At 46.9% G+C, this 14,681-nt stretch overlaps 1 protein-coding gene across 1 annotated transcript; it reads left to right on the top strand.

The window, feature by feature from the left end:
- The first annotated feature begins 6,567 nt into the window (after positions 1-6,567).
- THEM6 (thioesterase superfamily member 6) lies at positions 6,568-7,293 on the top strand. Its single transcript, XM_048508553.1, has one exon. It carries the CDS (start codon positions 6,652-6,654, stop codon positions 7,291-7,293), a length of 642 nt encoding a protein of 213 aa, XP_048364510.1. The 5' UTR covers positions 6,568-6,651.
- The last annotated feature ends 7,388 nt before the right edge of the window (positions 7,294-14,681 follow it).

The raw sequence follows: 14,681 nt of genomic DNA, 5'->3' as shown, positions 1-14,681 counted from the left end.
AGTGAGATCATAAAGACGACGACCACCACCCCCAACATACACACACACAGACACACACATTTTCCTGGATTCTCTGACATCCAGCCATTTTTAACTCCACCCTGCTACCCACAAGGTACCGTGAACGATGCTTACAAAGACACTAAAACATTTTTGAGTGAGGGCTCTAAGCCTGTGCTGGTGAACCTTTGGCACTCCAGATGTTATGGACTACAATTCCCATCAGCCCCTTCCAATTGGCCATGCTGGAAGGGGTTGATGGGAATTGTAGTCCATAACATCTGGAGTGCCAAAGGTTCACCACCACTGCCTAAGCGGTGGAGGCAAGAGGCCAAATAATGCTTTGGGCATAGAGCAGGGGGCACTGGGGTGTGGGGACGGGGGGGGAAGAGAGGAGATAACTGGGAATTCCCCACATTGTGCTGAAGGGGGGTTGGACTAGATGACCCCAGAGGTCCTTTCCAGCTCGAAGTTGCTATGTTCCTAATAGACTGTTCCCGTTGCTGCCTCCTTTCCCTCCCCCACCTCTCCCCTCGGATCAGAAATGCTTTTTTTAAACTTGTAATAAGGTAGATTCAGTTGGATAGCTTTGTTGGCCTGAAGCAGCAAGAAACAAATATGATAAAAAATGCAGTTGTAAATAAACACCTCTAAGACCCTCTAATGTAACCTACTGTAATGTAACCTACACCTCTAATGTAACCTACTCATCCTCGACCGCCTCAATCTCCACTGGAGACCTAGGAAAATGACAGCACCCTGTGGCTTGGCGAACAAATACGACATTGCTGGAACAAATTAACAAACGTTTAATTTAAACACAACAACTTTCTATCATTTGGAGATAAATAATAGTGAACACATATATGTATAGCTATGCAGCACAACTCAATTGTACACAACCTTCAGTGCCTTTTAGGAAAAACTCTCTAAACAGTTATAACTACTAACCGTACCCAGTAAATAAAGAAAAGCAAGAAAGTCCAAACAATTAATAATGCAGGGCTTCATCATCATCATCCATCATCATCATCATCATCATCATCATCATCATCATCATCATCATCATCATCATCATCATCATCATTACCATCCCATTTGTTCCCATTATTAAAAGGAAGAAATTATTATTAAGCAAGAAATTCCAAACAATTAATAATGCAGGGCTTCTTCTTCATCATCATCATCATCATCATCATTATTATTATCCCATTTGTTCCCATTATTACAAGGAAGGAATTATTATTAAGCAAGAAATTCCAAACAATTAATAATGCAGGGCTTCATCATCATCATCATCATCGTCGTTGTTGTTGTTGTTGTTGTTGTTGTTGTTGTTGTTGTTATCCCATTTGTTCCCATTATTACAAGGAAGGAATTATTATTAAGCAAGAAATTCCAAACAATTAATAATGCAGGACTTCTTCATTATCATTATTAATAATGATAATGAAGTCCTGCATTATTACTTGTTTGGAATTTCTTGCTTAGTTCCTTCCTTATAATAATGGGAACCAATGGGATTATTATTATTATTATTATTATTATTATTATTATTATTATTATTATTATTATTATTATTATTATTATTAATCCCATTTGTTCTTTTGCATGGGGTTGTAGCTGCTGCAGGTCTTTCTTCAACTGCGGCCTGTAAAAAAATAAGCAATTCCCTCAGTTGAGCTGTGAGCATTCCTTCTCCTGTTGCAGGCCAGATCAGCTGAGGAGGCAACGGCTCTTGCAGTTGGTAATATGTAAGCAAGCTTTCCAACGGCACATACTCGTTGAGCCCTTCTCCCCTGGGCCCTAAGACCCAAACAAAACACAAACACTGAAATGGCATGGGTTACACTAACAAGATTACAAATGCAGTTGCGAATGTGAATTGCACACGCAACGGCACATGGAGCCATAAATGCACTCCACCCAAACATATGCAAATGTGCCACACCGCCCCTGTGAAGTGGGCAAAATGGTATAGCCCTACCACACAATCACTTCACACTGGGCCATGGAGAGAAATACATGGGCCATGGAGAGCAGCAGTGGCGTAGGAGGTTAAGAGCTCGTGCATCTAATCTGGAGGAACCGGGTTTGATTCCCAGCTCTGCCACCTGAGCTGTGGAGGCTTATCTGGGGAATTCAGATTAGCCTGTACACTCCCACACACGCCAGCTGGGTGACCTTGGGCTAGTCACAGCTTCTCGGAGCTCTCTCAGTCCCACCTACCTCCCAGGGTGTTTGTTGTGAGGGGAGAAGGGCAAGGAGATTGTCAGCCCCTTTGAGTCTCCTGCAGGAGAGAAAGGGGGGATATAAATCCAAACTCTTCTTCTTCTTCTTACGGTGACCTGCCTCCAGAGAGGCCAGCCAAAGACGCAAGCAAAACATTAGGAGCAAAAACTACCTTGCTACCTGAAGTGGTGGGAAGTCTCTCCCTTTTAGTGTGAGAAATTAGCGGGCGCAGGCTCTTGGCTCTGCAAAAGGTCAGGCAAGCTCGGCGTCTTGGTTGCTATGTATGTGACGGCCAGCTTTTTGTAAGAAACTTGCAGGAGAGTGAATAAAGTTTAACAATACTTATTAAGGAATCATGGGGTACACAAGCACACAATTAAAGCAACATATCACACACATAGTCCCAGGATATACACAGTTTTGAGGGGATAGGTCTGGAACAGATATGGAATACATGGGGAGGGGCAGCAAAAGTTATTGTTACCCCAGTTAGAGGGAACAGGATAAGTTACCCAATTCAGATTTAGAGAATCAAAGAGACAGACAAAGAAAATGATTTCAAGAAGTTAGTAAGTTTATTAGAAAGGAACAGGTTGCAATAGCACCCTGGGAGGAAAGGCTCAACTTCGGCTTTGGGGACTGTTCCTTTTATAGAAAAGCATCACATGCTAAGTCATTACATTCCTATACATCACAGAATTCTTTACACCTTGGAATAACATACAAAACTTAAAATCCTCCAGTAGAGACACATAATTTTGTCAGGCTAATGATTCTTTTGACATAAAGATGTTTTCTTTTGGCGACTCTTGAGAGGTATGTCCCATAGATTGATCGTTTCTTTATTACATGTTCATTTTATTACCGCGTTAAACTCAGGGTTCATTACAGGATGACCCTTAAACAATTTTCCACTTTATTAAAACAACTTTCTCCCGACGCTTCTCGACCCTGTGGTAAAACACAGAATCTGACAGGAGGAATGCACTTGACAGAGGCACGTGCAACTCTAACTCAACTCTCTGTCTCCGACCTTGGTTCAGGCAGGAGGACTTACTGCTGAACACTTTGGCTGGTGTACCCTTAAAGGCCTTAAAGGCCTTCTTCTGTTATGTGTTAGGGGCTTGTTTTAGGCTATGTTTTACTAATGCCGTCAGGGTCTGCCGAATCGGCAGAAAGCGTAGACATCCATGTTGTCTCGCTCTCCGCCATCCAGCTCAAGTTGAGAGCTGAAGGCCTTCCCACAACGAGCAACTCAAAATAGCTAGTATAACATAGGAATAAGCACATCATAATTATTGAATATAAGTGAGTAATAAATGCCACTAAATATGACTAAATGTGATTCAATGCGATTATACTTTCAGTTCTAACATTATATTCACCTGGTCTTGGAGTGGAACGACGCGATGTACAGAACTGAGAGATCCGCACTTAGCTCTGTGGAACAGTTATCGCCGACAGAGAGATGCCCAGAGATATTGAACACTGGCTCTCGGGAGAGTGGGCTTTTTATAGGGAAAAACGGGTCTTCGGTGTTATGCAGAGCGATCCTTAATCTCCCTAGACAAAGGAAGTTCCTGCCCTTCCTGGGAGGGACAAGAGACAGACATCAACCTTAATGGTTGGGTTGTTGGTCTAATGCAGTGGTGGCGAACCTATGGCACGGGTGCCAGAGGTGGCACTCAGAGCCCTCTCTGTGGGCACGCGCAAACAGAGTCCCACACACACACAGACACATCTAGGCTGGCCGTGGCCTGGGCTGCTGGGCTCGATTATTAGCATTAAACCTAAGACCCAGTTTTGGGGAAGCAGTGCAGGTAACCCTGTTAAGCACTCTTAAACCCCACTGATTTTCATGCGAAGAACTAAAGCGCGATCCTTTACCTGGGAGTAAGCTCGGTTGCTGGCAATGGGGCTTGCTTCTGAGAAAAGAAGAAGAAGAAGAAGAAGAAGAAGAAGAAGAAGAAGAAGAAGAAGAAGAAGAAGAAGAAGAAGAAGAAGAAGAAGAAGAAGAAGAAGAAGAAGAAGAAGAAGAAGAAGAAGAAGAGTTTGGATTTATATCCCCCCTTTCTCTCCTGTAGGAGACTCAAAGGGGCTGACAATCTCCTTGCCCTTCCCCCCTCACAACAAACACCCTGTGAGGTGGGTGGGGCTGAGAGAGCTCCATAGAGCTGTGACTAGCCCAAGGTCACCCAGCTGGCGTGTGTGGGAGTGTACAGGCTAATCTGAATTCCCCAGATAAGCCTCCACAACTCAAGCGGCGGAGCTGGGAATCAAACCCGGTTCCTCCAGATCAGAGTGCACCTGCTCTTAGCCACTGCTCTTAGCCACTATGCCACTGCTGCTCCCGTCCCAGGGTTGTGATTCACCCATTGGAAGAGTTGCACGGTTGTTTCAAAGCAAAGCCATCGACTACCACCAAGCTTACTCCTGAGTAACGCATGGCTCGGAGCACTTCGTTTTTTCTAAACTAAAACCTCAGTGTTCAGGTTAAATTGCTGTGTTCGCACTTTGCGATAAATAAGTGGGTTTTGGGGTTGCAATTTGGGCACTCGGTCTTGAAAAGGTTCGCCATCAATGGTCGAATGGGTGGAGACATCAGCCTGATGTTTCCAGGTCTGGGTGTGTCTCCAAGGGGGAAACTAAGTGATGAAATTTTACACCTGTTCAAAAGTGGCAAACCTAAGTAAGGTGGTCATTGAAGGTATAAGAGGAAGAAACATTAGTACCACACTAGGCAGATAAGCATATTAACACATTGTCTTCACTGGGGTGTTTGGTCCAGGGCTGCAGATGGGAACTATCTCCAGGGCAAGATCCTTTGTGCTGACTTGATTCTGTCAGGAAAGGTGGAAGATTGCATTGTGCAAGTTGCGTTGGAGGGAGACAAGTCCCAGCAAAGTTCTTTTTCCTTGTAGGTACACTAAGCCAATGCCCGAAATAGACTCCCCATTTTGACAACGCACTGCTAGGTACCCCAAGAGTTGGCTGAGTTGGTAGAGATGCCACCGCATTAAAAACCGGATCCCTTTGATCCACCGTAGGTCGGTCTGGCAACAACCGGACCACGACCATACAACCTGGAAAACCCACAACAGCCAGCAGACAGACGTTTGAATCCAATGGCACCTTTAAGAGCAACCAAGTTTTGGGTGCTGTGTGGTTTCCGGGCTGTATGGCCATGTTCTAACAGCATTCTCTCCTGACGTTTCGCCTGCATCTGTGGCTGGCATCTTCAGAGGATCTGATGTTGGGAAAGCAAGTGGAGTATATATACCTGTTGGAGTGTCCAGGGTGGGTAAAGAAACATTGTCTGGGAGTAACAAAGAAGGCAACCAGGTCAATAGTTGAGGGCATCTGAATAGAAGTATGAGTAACAATGAAGTCTATAGCATGGGAGTCACAATGGAGATAGCAAGGTCATTGGTGGGAGCATCTGAATAGAAGTATCCTGGCCTTTGTTTCCTTTGTCTATGGTCATCCTATGTTTGTGTGGAGCTGGTTAGACACTGTCTTGACTCTAGTATTTTTCAATACTGGCAGCCAAGTTCTGTTCATTTTCATAGTTTCTTCCTTTCTGTTAAAATTGTCCATGTGCTTATGGATTTCAGTGGCTTCTCTGTGTAGTCTGCCGTAGTGGCTTTCAGAGTGGTCCAGAATTTCTGTTTTTTCAAATAATATTCTGTGTCCAGGTTGGTTTATCAAGTGTTCTGCTATTGCTGATTTTTCTGGCTGAAATAGTCTGCAGTGCCTTTCGTGTTCTTTGATACGTGTCTGTGCGCTGCGTTTGGTGGTTCCTATGTAGACTTGTCCACAGCTGCATGGTATGCGGTAGACTCCTGCAGTAGCTAGAGGACCCCTCTTATCCTTTGCTGAACGTAGCATCTGTTGAATTTTCTTAGTGGGTCTGTAGATTGCTTGTAGGTTATGCTTCTTCATCAGTTTTCCTATGCGGTCAGTGGTTCCCTTGATGTATGGTAAGAACACTTTCCCTCTAGATGGCTCTTGATCTTTGTCCATGTGGGTTGTTCTTGGTCTTGCAGCCCTTCTGATGTCTGAATAAAACAACCAAGTTTTAGCCCTAATATAATGAAACTTGGCTGGCCTTAAAGGTACTAAGAGGCTCCAACTTTTGTAATTGACGGATTCTGCCTTGCATTACCGAGGTGACGCACCAGATGGTGCTGTCCTCCCAGGAATTATTCCATTGCCAGCCAGCCACTCCGGAGGAAGGCGGGGCCGCTGCTCTGGAAACAGGAAGAAACCAGTTGGCAGGCAAAGGAGGGGGGCAGGGATCACCTGCTCTGACCTCTGTCCTCTCTGCATTGCAAAGTGGTTTCTTCCAAGCTGCAGCTTGCAACGCAGACGCCAGAGCTGCAGGCCTCGGCCTGGTGTGACTTGCAAGCCGTTGCAGCGATGGAGCTGCTGGCTCTGAGTTTAGGGGTTGCGGCGGCTTTGTTTGCCACCGTAGACGTCTGGTACCTGCTGAGGATGCCCCTGACCATGCTCTACGCCAGGTGGTTCCTGCCCACGGTCTGGGACCTGCTGGAAGAGCAGACTTTCCGAGGCCTAGTGCTCCCTTCGGACCTGGATTGCCTGCTCCACATGAACAATGCCCGCTACCTGCGCGAGGCCGACGTGGCGCGGTTTGTGCACATGACCCGCTGCGGGCTGCTCCGGGCAGTGCGGGCCCTCGGGGCTCACACGGTGCTGGCCGCGTCGTGCTGCCGCTACCGGCGCTCCTTGCAGTTCCTGGAGCGCTTCGTCGTCCACACTCGCCTGCTGGGCTGGGACGAGCGGGCCTTTTTCTTGGAGCACCGCTTTGTCAGCGCCCGGGACGGCTTCGTCTGCGCCGTGGTGCTTGTCCGGCAGCACGTGGCGGGGGCCAGCCCCGACAAGGCCGTGTCGTACCTGTGCCGGAGAAAGGTAAGGCTCGAAGGCTTCGAGCCGGTCTGTGGGATGACCGCACTGATGTCAGCAGGAAGTCGGTACACCCTAGCACACGGGTTCCCCATGTGGGGCGCCACACCTTTCCTGGAGCCCCCCAAGTGTCTTTAGAAAATGGGTGGAGCCGAATGAGACATTTTTTCCCAATAGGGCTTCCGATTGGTCAGTGCCAGGGACTCCAGTTAAACTTGGGTCAATCCTGCCCAGCAAACGAACAACGGGATGCAGTCGTTATAAAGGAACCCGTTCTCTAGGGCCGTGGTGGCGAACCTACGGCACTCCAGATGTTCGTGGACTACAATTCCCGTCATCCCAAATTGGCCGTGCTGGCAGGGATTGATGGGAATTGTAGTCCATGAACATATGGAGTGCCGTAGGTTCGCCACCACAGTTCTAGGGTGTTGTGGGTTTTCCGGGTCGCGTGGCCGTGTTCCAGTAGCAGTTTCTCCTGACGTTTTGCCTGCACCTGTGGCTGTCATCTTCAGAGGATCTGATAGTAGGAATGGAAAGCAAGTGGAGTATGTGAGGTCAAAAGGTGAGGCCCTCTGAATAGAGTAGCCTGGTATGTGAGTCACAAAGAAGTCTGTAGCCTGGGAGTAACAATGAAGATGCCAGCCACAGATGCAGGCGAAATGCCAGGAGAGAATGCTGCTAGAACACAGCCATACAGCCCGGAAACCACACAGCACCCCAGTGATTCCGGCCATGAAAGCCTTCGACAATAGAAGAAGAAGAAGAAGAGTTTGGATTTATATCCCCCCTTTCTCTCCTGCAGGAGACTCAAAGGGGCTGACAATCTCCTTGCCCTTCCCCCCTCCCACAACAAACACCCTGTGAGGTGGGTGGGGCTGAGAGAGCTCCGAGAAGCTGTGACTAGCCCAAGGTCACCCAGCTGGCGTGTGTGGGAGTGCACAGGCTAATCTGAATTCCCCAGATGAGCCTCCACAGCTCAGGCGGGCAGAGCTGGGAATCAAACCCGGTTCCTCCAGATTCGATACACGAGCTCCTAACCTCCTACGCCACTACAAAGTGCCTTCCGCTTGTCCATTCACATGGAAGCAACTCCAACCTGGGATTTTGCTAAAGGATCGCTGGTTGAGCAAATTTTGAAAATCCTGGATTGAGGGAAATAAAACAGGGCAGACATGTTGGGGGGGGGGGGCGTGCAAAGTCACCCCGCCCCCAAATGGTTTCTCATGCATCCTCCACCCATTATATTTGCCCTATGCAGAATCGACCTGATTATCTTTACTTTCTTCACGATCTGATTATCTTTACTTTCTTCGCAATCCAAATCACTGAAGGTCCTTTTCACGGGCCAGATTCCACGGCCTGCCCCCTGATCTCCTCTATGGAAGACTCCAAAACGATGCTTACGTAGAAAGGCTCTGCCCCTGTACGTCGGTGCGCCGAAAACTGTACGACACACTTTTTTCTATTGCCTGATCTGCAATGAAATTTGTGTGATGGATCTCAACTCCATTTTAAGACAGGGGGCCAGGTTTTCCAATAGTTCCAAGCTGATCTTTCTACTAAATAGCCCCATCTTAGAAATGTGCACGCGCATAGCTGCATTTCCACAGGAAGTCAGTAAACTCCGTCTTCCAAAGAAAGGGTGCTAATTTTTATTCATCCCTTTTACAGTTGTATTATCTCTTTTCTTTTTCACTCCATGCAGTGTTGTGTCACATTATTTATTTATTTACTTACTTACTTACTTACTTACTTACTTACTTACTTACTTACTTATTATACTTGTATACCGCCCTCCCCCGGAGGGCTCAGGGCGGTGAACAACAAGATAAACAGGATACACAGATAGAGCACAGATAAAATCAATAAATATCAAAATTAATTAATACTAATTATGGCTCTATAGTCATTAAAACCAAACCCCATTAAAATGCAGCTTCCAAATACCAAGCACAACAGATTATGTTTTTTTATCTATTTTAAATCTCTGTGTATTTTAAATTTTTCGCTATCACGTAATACTTTATAGCCTAGATGCCAATAAAGGCCTTGGATTGGGTTGGTCACTGGAGATCTGATTGGCTGGACAAATATTGACCGACGTCGCTTCGGCAACAACTAACACAAGAGCACAAGGATCTTAACTGCATGGCCAAAAGCAATCTGTTGTATGTGCCAGAAATATTTTCGAACAAGATTTTTTTATCTTAAAAGGCATCTTGTTCTTAAAAGGCAGTTTCTGCCTGGAATAGTGAAGAGTCAATGTTCAAGGTTTGAATAATCGCAGAACCTGACTTTTTTGTTTGTTTGGTCCTGGTACCTTCAGTAGCCTTTTTGTGCATGTACCCAAAAGCCTGGGTCAGAATTATAAAGGTGCCCATAGGCTTAAAAGGGTTGGGGACCCCTGCCCTATTGAAGAGAAGCCCCCAACCCATAGGGAGACCCTCCTTCGGTTTAAGGCTGGCCGTATGATAAACCGCGGGTTGTGTGGTCAGGGTCTGTTCAGGAAGAAGAGCTTTGATTTGTTTAGCTGGCCTGCCTCACTACATAGCTGACAGGCTGCATTCGGCAGGGTAAGATGCCCGTTTTCCAGGCGCACTCTAAAAGAATTACAATATAAGGATTTCCCCAGCTGATCCATTGGAAGGAAGAAAGGAACCTAGAAACGGCCTTAGCATCAGGAAGGCAGTTGTGTTTGTCTGCAGTAGGAGAGCTAGATCCGAGTCCGCCAACCTTTTGGACAGCAACAAGACTTTTGAGATATCAGCTTTCAAGAGCATCTGATGAAGGAGCTTTCAGTTTCAAAAGCTTATACCTTAAAAACCTTGTCTGTCTCTTTTTTATGCACTTGGAGTCCTGTGTTCAGTTCTGGTCGCCACATCTCAATAAGGACATTGAAGAGATAGAAAAAGTGCAGAGAAGGGCAACGAGGATGATTGAAGGACTGGAGCACCTTCCTTATGAGGAGAGGCTGCAGCGTTTGGGACTCTTTAGTTTGGAGAGGAGACGTCTGAGGGGGGATATGATTGAAGTCTATAACATTATGCATGGGGTAGAAAATGTTGACAGAGAGAAATTTTTCTCTCTTTCTCGCAATACTAGAACCAGGGGGCATTCATTGACAATGCTGGGGGGAAGAATTAGGACTAATCAAAGGAAATACTTCTTCACGCAACGTGTGATTGGTGTTTGGAATATGCTGCCACAGGAGGTGGTGATGGCCACTAACCTGGATAGCTTTAAAAGAGGCTTGGACAGATTTATGGAGGAGAAGTCGATCTATGGCTACCAACCTTGATCCTCCTTGATCTGAGATTGCAAATGCCTTAGCAGACCAGGTGCTCAGAAGCAGCAGCAGCAGCAGAAGGCCATTGCTTTCACATCCTGCACGTGAGCTCCCAAAGGCACCTGGTGGGTCACTGCGAGTAGCAGAGAGCTGGACTAGATGGACTCTGGTCTGATCCAGCAGGCTAGTGCTTATGTTCTTATGTAGATACTACTGGACTCGAAACTACTTGTGGAAGAGCCCTTGTTTCAGTTACCCAATCGGTTTCAGTTCCTGGTTGGATAACTGCCCTTACAGATCTCTGCCCAGTTTTTGGGAAATAAGGTCCGCCTCCTGTTTACGACTTCGACGGTGAAGCTGATGGCTCCCTTAATCTGAAGGGTAGATTACAGGCCTCATTCTTGATGAAATGGTGGATTGACAACCTGCTTAAAATTGTCAGCCTCCGAGGGCTGAACAAGATAAGATTGAGATCACAGATTTCCATTTGCCGTCTGGAGAAAGGAGCTTTGATTCCTTTAAAGATACAATGAATGATTGTGGGCTTTTCCAGGTTGTGTGGGCATGGGCTGGTAGTTTTGGCTCCTGAAATTTTGCCCCCATCTGTGGCTGGCATCTTCAGAGGCATGTCACAATAGGAGAGAATCAAGGTGCCAACCATTGATGCGGGCAAAAACTACCACACCACAGGAGCAAAAATGACCAGACTACAGCCTGGAAAACCCACAACAGCCAGTTGAGTCTGGTAGCGAAAGCCTTTGACAGTGCGCATAATGAATGCTTTTTAAAATGTAAATAGTAAAGGAGGACTGGCATTTGAAACAATTGCTTCCTGTAGGAGCAGCAGTGGCGTAGGAGGTTCAGAGCTCGTGTACCTAATCTGGAGGAACCGGGTTTGATTCTCCTTTCTGCCGCCTGAGCTGTGGAGGCTTATCTGGGGAATTCAGATTAGCCTGTGCACTCCCCCACACGCCAGCTGGGTGACCTTGGGCTAGTCACAGCTTCTCGGAGCTCTCTCAGCCCCACCCACCTCGCAGGGTGTTTGTTGTGAGGGGGGAAGGGCAAGGAGATTGTCAGCCCCTTTGAGTCTCCTATGGGAGAGAAAGGGGGGATATAAATCCAAACTCCTCCTCCTCCTCTTCTTCTTCTTCTTCTCCTCCTCCTCCTCCTCCTCCTCCTCCTTCTTCTTCTTCTTCTTCTTCTTCTTTGTGGTGTATCGTCTCTGATAGTCCCCAGAAGGAGACAAACAGAGCTAGTCTTTACGGTAATATTGGAAGTGGACTAACACCCACCCTGACTAAGCGTCCAATTGGCTATGCCAGCAGGGGCTGATGGGAATTGTAGTCCATGGACATCTGAAGTGCCAGAGTTGGACGCCCCTGGGTTAGAGCGTCAAACTAGGATCTGGGAGACGTAGGTTCAAATCCCCGCTCTGCCATGGAAATCTGCCTGGTGAATTTTGACCAGTCGCCGACTCTCAGACGAATCCACCTCATAGGGATTTTGTGAGGAAAAAATTGAGAAGAGGGCGAAGCAAGCCTTTTTGACCCTCAGTGGAGAATAATCACGCATAAAGCAAATTAAGATAGGAGCCTCAAAATTTGCCCATAAATTCAGGATGACGATGTGAGTTGCAGCGTCTCACGCAGAAGGAATCGGAGCATCTTTGCTTGGGTAATTCTGACAAACACAACCCGCCTCACCTCGCCGTTTCCATTGGAAGCCGAGGTATTCTGTTTGTGGCAGGCATAATTCCTCAGAACATAAGAACATAAGCACGAGCCTGCTGGATCAGACCAGAGTCCATCTAGTCCAGCTCCCTGCTACTCGCAGTGGCCCACCAGGTGCCTTTGGGAGCTCACGTGCAGGAGGTGAAAGCAATGGCCTTCTGTGGCTGTTGCTCCCGAGCACCTGGTCTGCTAAGGCACTTGCAACCTCAGATCAAGGAGGATCAAGATTGGGAGCCATAGATCGACTTCTCCTCCATAAATCTGTCCAAGCCCCTTTTAAAGCTATCCAGGTGAGTGGCCATCACCACCTCCTGTGGCAGCATATTCCAAACACCAATCACACGTTGCGTGAAGAAGTGTTTCCTTTTATTAGTCCTAATTCTTCCCCCCAGCATTTTCAATGGGTGCCCCTGGTTCTAGTATTGTGAGAAAGAGAGAACAATTTCTCTCTGTCAACATTTTCGACCCCATGCATAATTTTATAGACTTCAATCCTATCCCCCCTCAGACGTCTCCTCTCCAAACTAAAGAGTCCCAAACGCTGCAGCCTCTCCTCATAGGGAACATAAGAACATAAGAACATAAGAACAAGCCAGCTGGATCAGACCAGAGTCCATCTAGTCCAGCTCTCTGCTAGTCGCAGTGGCCCACCAGGTGCCTTTGGGTGCTCACATGCAGGATGTGAAAGGTGCTCCAGTCCCTCAATCATCCTTGTTGCCCTTCTCTGCACTTTTTCTATCTCTCCTATATCCTTTTTGAGATGTGGCGACCAGAACTGAACACAGAAACATAAGTGCCTCAAAATTGGCTACCAACTTCAAGACAATGGTAGCCATTGTGGTGCCAAAAGTGAAGGGAAATTGATTGATCCCTCTGCTATGTGCTCTGGAAGCAAAGGAAAATTCAGCCAGTGCAGAAAGGGGAAACTCCCCTGAAGAAGAAGAAGGAAAAATCCCCTCTCTGGAAACATAATGCAAGTTTCACATCTTGCCTGACCTTTTCGAGCCTGTGCAGTGGTTAGAATGTTGGACTAGGACACAGGTGTCAAACTCACGGCTCTCCAGATGTTATAGACTACAATTCCCATCATCCCCTGCCAGCATCATGCTGGCAGAGGATGATGGGAACTGTAGTCCATAACATCTGGAGGGCCGCGAGTTTGACACCTGTGGACTAGGGTCAAGGAAACCCAGATTTAAATCCCTGCTTTGCCATTGAAGCTGCTGGCAGATCTGGGGACGTTCACATGCTCTCAGCCAGACCTACTTCACAGGGTTGTTGTGATGGTAAAGCAAAAGAGAGGAGAACAGTGTCAGCTTCGGAATCCTACTGGGAGAAATGCGGAGTGTGACATTTGTTACAAAGCTCGTGTTGGCTACGATTCGCCAAAAAGGGCCATTTCTGTGGTTTCATGCAATTGGCTGATATGGGTTTTCCAGGCTGCGTGGCTGTGGTCTGGTAGTTTTTGCTCCAAATGTTTCACCAGCATCTATCACTGGCATCTTCAGTAAAAATGTGCTTCTCTCTGTGGCACTGTGCAGAGTGATCATGTGGTAGGGTATGTTTCGTGGTGCCGGGGGGGGGGGGGAGTCATATTTGCATATGGCCAGGCGGAGTTCATTTGCAGTTGCATTTGAACGCGTCTGGTTTTTTTTGTGTTGATACTTTTTAGCACCAGTAGCCAGGTTTTGTTGGTTTTCAGACTCTTTTCCTTTGTGTTGAAACCGTTCCACTGTTTTTGGTTTTCAGTGACTTGTTTGTGTAGTCTGACATAGTAGCTGTTGGAGTTATCCAGAATTTCTGTGTCTTTCAATAAAATTATCTGTTTGTACATCTGTGGTCAGGCATAAATAAGGACTAGGAAATGCAGCATTCTGACAAGAACTAAAGAACATGAAAGGCACTGCCGACGGAGCCAACCTGAGAAAACAGCAGTAGCTGGACGTTCTTTAAATGAGTGATTCACAGCCTTTTTTCCCTCGCGTACCTCTTGGCAATCCATTTTCCTAAAATTGTACTTCCATAATACCAACTTAGCACAGTGCTCTCAGGGAAAGAGGGGTGTATCCAGGGGCATAGCACCTATGGGGTCATGGGGTAACCCATGACCCCGGGCGCACATAGACCTGGACGCCGCCAGCAGCTCCAAGCGGTAGACCTGGATGTCGGTATCAGCTCCGAGCGGTAGACCTGGCTCTGGGCGGTAAACCTGGGCACCTGTGGAGGTAGGGAGGTGGAAAATTCAGATTTTTTTTTCCTCCGGGGTCCATTTTTCCTCGATATGCCTCTGGGTGTATTAGAACAGGCGATCCTGCAGTGAATCAATCCCTCAACAGATGCAACGTTGATAATCACTCCAAAAACAAAACGCGCTGCATCAACCGCTTGTTATTATTGTAAGGAACACACAACACCTAAAGTGCACACAGTGAAATAAGGTGCAAAAACAAACTGCGCAAAACACTCCTACACAATTCCATACGCTATAGCACATAAATTACAATTGCAGC

This window comes from Sphaerodactylus townsendi, linkage group LG09, assembly GCF_021028975.2.
Source record: "Sphaerodactylus townsendi isolate TG3544 linkage group LG09, MPM_Stown_v2.3, whole genome shotgun sequence".
Classification (NCBI taxonomy): Eukaryota; Metazoa; Chordata; class Lepidosauria; order Squamata; family Sphaerodactylidae; genus Sphaerodactylus; species Sphaerodactylus townsendi.
The sequence above is the reverse complement of the archived record's forward strand: the minus strand, read 5'-3'. Positions and strand labels throughout refer to the sequence as shown.

What these genes read in the sequence shown, in the direction of transcription:
- THEM6 (XM_048508553.1), top strand. Translation starts at nt 6,652, where the DNA reads ATGGAGCTGCTGGCTCTGAGTTTAGGGGTTGCGGCGGCTTTGTTTGCC.